General features: G+C 38.1%; 1 protein-coding gene across 1 annotated transcript in view; it reads left to right on the top strand.

The window, feature by feature from the left end:
* Nucleotides 1-1,268: 1,268 nt before the first annotated feature.
* The window catches only part of Obp73a (Odorant-binding protein 73a), a 69,690-nt gene continuing 64,958 nt past the window's right edge, over nt 1,269-6,000 (top strand). The window contains exon 1 of the mRNA XM_069845700.1: nt 1,269-1,428. Within this exon, the coding sequence (XP_069701801.1) occupies nt 1,360-1,428 (69 nt within the window). The 5' untranslated portion in view covers nt 1,269-1,359. The remainder of the gene's footprint in view (nt 1,429-6,000) is intronic.

The following is a 6,000-nucleotide window of genomic DNA, read 5'->3' as shown; positions in this document are numbered from 1 at the left end:
CGAGGTCTCGAGCCAAGCCTCTAGATAGAACTTAATTAAAAATGGTTGGATTTAATTTTAAATACCACTGAGGAGCATCATTGCTCTTATCTCACAAGCAAACATGCTGATGGGGCAGATAAAAAAGTTAATTTTTTTTTTCCACTATGTTAATAATGACAAAAGAAGTGTTTGTACAAATTTTGGTCACTCGGCGATAATTACGAAGCCGTCCAGAAAGTGATTTTCCCTGAAGCCGTTTACAGAAAAAAACACAATTTAATGGAAATATTTATTGAAACAGATAAAGCAATTGTTGCGCTATTTGTCAACATATCCCCCACTTGAGACATTTGTCATACCATGGGATCAGTTTTGTATCCTTGTGCCTGGAATTGGGTCCTGCGCCGTGGCGTCGTGGTTTAAGGCATCCTGCCGCTGGTTCGAATCCCCATGGGGGAAGAAATTTTCTCACGAAATTTCGACCAGTGTATGGGACCGGTGCCCACCCAGCATCGTGATGCACTTGGGGAGCTACGATAGGTAGCGAAAATCCGATTTAGCAAACCAGCTATAACGGCTGGGGGGGATCATCGTGCTAACCACACGATACCTCCATTCTGCTTGGATGATCGTCCACCTCTGTTTCGGCATGTGGACGTCATGCCAGCAGCCGGCTGGTCGGTCTTGGCCCTTCATGGGCTGTAGCGCCATGGATTTTTTGTGCCTGGGATCGGAACCAACGCTTGACAGCAGTCTGCACCTCTCTTTCGATTCCATGATATGACAAATGTCTCAGTTCTGGTGGGGAATATGTTGAAAAATAGCTCTACAATTGCTGTGTCTGTTCCAATAAATTTTTCCAATGAAACTGTGTTTTCTTTCTGTTAGCGGCCCCTGGCGAACTTACTTTTTTACGGGCCTCGTAATTGCGGTCGAGTGGTAATTTGCATAAGCACTTCTTTTGACATCATTAACATGTTGGAAGAAAAATATTTAACTTTTTTATCTGCCTCCATCAGAATGTTTGCTTGTCAGTCACTGACTTGATAAAACACCAATTCTAAGATAGGAGTTGGGCAATAGAACTTAGGTCGCAGTGCATAATCGTTGTACTATTCTTTCTTCACAAAACAAAAACTAGTGAGGTGTAGTAGGTCAATTAGTAAGTGATGTTTACATGGAAAAGAGGCAGTCTTCACGCGGTTGCATTACCGATTTCTTCGTCAGAATAAACAAACCACGGCGCTATGGTGCAACAGACAATAATTTTCTGGGTGTCTGGCAGCTGATATGAAAGTCTGAAGCCGCAGAGTGGGGCACGGAGAGTTCCAGTCAGTCAGTCGCTCACGAGACCACGTTAAGCACCGTCCAACTACAATGTCGCTCCTGCACAGCCTGGTTCTGGTGGCAATGGTATCGACGGCGACCCTCGCGGCCTCCTCAAAGGTACGAACAGCACTTAGACTGTTGGATAGCCTTGAACACTTTCCTAAATCACGCCTAGGGTGTGGAACCTCAGCATAGGCGAAGCTTTGTGATACAAATTCTGAAATTTTAACGACTTTGCTAATAGGCCTACTTTTAAAAGAAGATATTTCAGAAAAGCTACACCAAATGAGGTACAACTTCATTTTGCTTTACTGGCTTCTGTGAGATATACATGTAGTGATAAGCCCACCACTGTGGAATAATGGTTAGCATATCTAACCGTGAAACGAGCGGCTTCAAATCCTGGTTGGAACAAGTTGCGTGGTTGTAGTTTTTTGCGGTTTTTTCTCAACCGATTGAAAGCAAATGCGGGATAACTTTCGGCCCTGAACTCTGCGCTCCTTTCGCTGGCATTATCAACTTCATTTTACTCAGACGCTAGATAAGCATCGCAGTTGATGAAGCGTCGTAAAATAAACCAATAAAGTATATATAATATATAAACACGTGGTTTTAGTTTGCAGCCACAGATACTTTCAAACTTTAATATTTACCTGTATATTCTAATGCACTACTGTAGCCCTCCCCCCACTTGTTATTAATTACAACATAACATACGAAATTTCCAGTACGAATTACTAAGGAAATCATCAGTTTCTTAGTATTGCGTCGTGAATCTCTTGAGTGTTATATTAGTAACAAATAGGGCGGAGGTGCTATAACAGTGCATTAGAATATGCGATTTTTATGTTCGAAGTATTCGTGGCTGCAAACTAAAACCACTTATTTACCACTATATACATTTCACACAAGCCAGTGAAGCAAAAGAAGCTTTCTTTGGTGTAGTTTTTCTGGAGAATTAATTTGTTAAATATTTTTAGCATACAGATTACACTGAACAACAAATTTTTACTTTTTGTCTTACTCCGAAATGAAAATAAGTGAATATTGCTAATATCTGTGCCCTAAATCTGAATTTAAAATCCAAATTGCCCCATCACGTACCATTTTCCGGGGAAAATTAATTGATTTTTTTTTTCACTGCTGCTGGTAAAATTACAACGGACTAGGGATTCAAAATGCCTCATAATACTTGAAAAATGTGTATTGAATACAATAATGATGTTACATAGTTTAAAATACAACAACAATACAAATATTTAATGCGTATGCTGAGAAAAATCTCCAAATTTGAACTTACATTTAAAAGAATTTTCTGGATGACTTCTGTTTATAACGAGACCCGGGATTTCCTTTTAAAAGGAACCAGCAATAGTCTACAAGCATGCTGGATGACGATCTTCCTTTATATCGCCTTTCCATTTCAGATATTTCTTGATGAAATCTTTCCCCATTCTCGTCACTTACAGCTCTAAGGTTAGGAGGAAAGAAATCCGAATGAGAATGTAAAAAGTGTATTTTGAGAGACATATTATACCTCATTTTCCCATATGCACTTGACATGATTTCCAGAACGAGTTCTATTTAGTTGTCTGCCCTAGAATTTCCAAGGAAATTTGAGCAAACATCTTTGAAAGTGCGCCACGCCATTGTTTCTGTAACGGAAAGTTTTTCCTCAAACAAAGAGTCAGCTATAACTTTGTGAATTTGTGGACCGATTAAAGTGTCCTCTTTTAATTTACCTTCACTCAAGATGGTAAACGTTTCTTTTAAATACTGAAAATCACATTCTTGTTTGTTCATTGCGTAGACGTTATTTTGAACTGTTAAGAAATTTACTGAATAGAAAGGACTAATATCTACTTATTTATTAGAAGTACAAATAAAGATGCCAACAATAATAAGAAACCGGAAATAAGTCATAAACTCATAAAATGCATTAACTTTTGTTTTGGTTTACAACCATCAACTTGCGCCAGATGTTTCCTGGCGGAGCGCTTATCGAAAAGTGAAATCATAGTAGCCCATATCTTGAAAACCTTACGTGATACGAAGAAAAGCGATGCATTTTCGGATTCAGTGCACACCAAACTATAAGACATACATTGTTTTAAGTCCGAGTAAAATTCTTGTTGTTCAGTGTTATTTAACGAATCTGTATCAACTGCGAGGTCATTTAGTGTAATGCGAAATGACATTTGTAAAGGATTCGCCATGAAATTACGTGATGTTTGACTGACAGTTACATAGATTCGTCCAGTGACGTCATAACTTCTATGATAGTATTCGGTTATATACAGATAACAATAGTTGCAGATTAGATAACGCCCGTCTCTTATTCGCTTGCAATTGGATATCAATTTATGTGGGATTCGAACCCACGTCCGAGCACAGCCTCTGATCAACTCTCTGTCGTCTAAACTGCGCCAGTGGCTTTGATTTCTAGCATGATATTGCCGTGTATCGCATTTTCTAGGACATATTTTATATTAATTTCTCCCAATGGCGATGTACAAAGGCGGGAGTGCCGCAGGGCTCCGTATTAGGACCACTACTTTTCTCTATCTACATTAATGACGTATCAAAGAAATTACAGTATTGCCGATATCACCTCTATGCCGATGACCTACAACTTTACATACATTCCATACCCAATACGATCAATGAATCGATTGACAAGTTAAATTGTGACCTAGCCACTGTCTCCACTTGGGCGGCCAATTTCGGACTCGCACTTAATCCAAGTAAGACTCAAGCCATAATTATTGGACATAAGCGTTTAGTTAACTCCCTTAATAACAGCAATCTTTCAGTTGTTACCCTTAACAACACGCTAATCCCTTATTCATCTGTCGTAAAAAATCTTGGCTTCTTTTTTGATAATAATCTAAGTTGGAATTTTCAAGTTAAAGAAACGATAAAAAAAATCTGTTCCTCCATTCACTGTTTGAGTCGCTTGAGAAACTTCTTGCCCCAGCAACTAAAACTTACCCTAGTACAAACCCTAGTAATGCCGTACTTCGATTATTGTGACGTTTTGTTAAGTGATCTAAGTTCTGAACTGTCAGTCAAGTTTCAGCGAGCTCAGAATAAGTGCGTCAGATACGTGTGCAACATCCGACGATATGACCACATATCACCGTCCTTCGCAAGTCTTTCGTGGCTAAGACTTAAAGAACGCAGAACTTTACACTCTTTGTGTTTACTCTTTCGAATTCTGCACACCTTAACACCAAATTACCTTTCGTCTCGTTTCTCTTACCTATACTCTAACCACGACGTAAATACCAGATCACTTATCTGTGGCACGCTAAGTATGCCTCTTCATAGAACATCTTGTTATTCATCATCTTTTACAGTATCCACCTCGCGTCAATGGAATTCCTTGTCACAAAGTATTAGGGGCTGCAAGACAATAAACACCTTTAAGAACAGCTTAAAAGATAACCTTATTAGCATTTCACTCCAATCATACTGATTTAAACTATCACTGACAACATTGTTACTTCTTTCTTTTAGACATCATCCTGATTGTGCTGTATTTTCAAAATTGTCTCATAATAATCTCTTTCTATTATCTAATATTATTTGAAATATATTAACATTCTATGTATTTTAGCTTAATTCTGCTACACAGTTTATTTCAGTGTTTAATTAATAGTTCATAGTATTTTGTTGTTTAATTCGTAAATAACTCTTGTATACATGTAACTCTAATCTAAATCAAATTGTTAAATTCTTGTAAGTTCATGCATATGTATATACTCTTTTTGATAGTTGAGTGGAAGAGAAGGCCTTACGGCCTTAACTCTGCCAGCTAAAATAAATAATCATTATTATTATTATTATTATTATTATTATTATTATTATTATTATTATTATTATTAATGTTTTGTGGTCTATATGGAGGTTTATCTACAGAGTGTATTAGCAATATCAGGTAACTATAAAAAAATATTATTTTTGCGTAAAGATTTTAATATAAATCAACTCTTTTATTCTTCATTGTTACCGAATTAAGAAACAATTATCTTGGCGATTAGACCTTAGTCGCTCCATTCCTAGCGTGAAATGCCGATATCAAGTTGCTCTTTTACCTTGAAAGCTATATCATTATTTCTTAAGAATGTCTCCCATTTTAATGTACAAATTGAGATAATTTTAGTTTTATTTATAATCCGTGGCGCCACAGTCCTTGAAGGGCCCAGACCGACCAGCCGGTTGCTGGTCTCACGTTTACATGCCGAAGCAGAGGTATAGCTCGCGCAAGGAACGATTACCGAAAAGCAATAGTGGCGTTGCTATCTTTTTGACGTGTGTATGTAGGCACGCCGAGGGGGCGAGAGATGCCGGCCGATGGAAGTACTGTCTCTTCCAAGAAGATGAACAAATGAGGACATCGCTGTGGAATAAAGAACGTAGCAAGAGAAAAATTCGAAGCTAATTAAACGCGCAACATGTGTTTACGAATGAAATAATAATACCGTGCGATACAAGACACTTATTCACATGCAATGGAACAAACTAAAGTCATAATGTAACTATCACAACTGATTCTATCGATGTCATTTCTCTTCCGACCGTACTCTTGAATGTCATTCAAGCTATCTCGTGAGCTTTCCTGTCGCCCGCTCTTCCTAATCGCATTGTTTCATTCGCATTCCTTCCGTCGGTATTCCCTGCTTGCGA

The sequence above is a fragment of the Periplaneta americana genome, chromosome 14, assembly GCF_040183065.1.
Source record: "Periplaneta americana isolate PAMFEO1 chromosome 14, P.americana_PAMFEO1_priV1, whole genome shotgun sequence".
Taxonomy (NCBI): Eukaryota; Metazoa; Arthropoda; class Insecta; order Blattodea; family Blattidae; genus Periplaneta; species Periplaneta americana.
The sequence above is the reverse complement of the archived record's forward strand: the minus strand, read 5'-3'. Positions and strand labels throughout refer to the sequence as shown.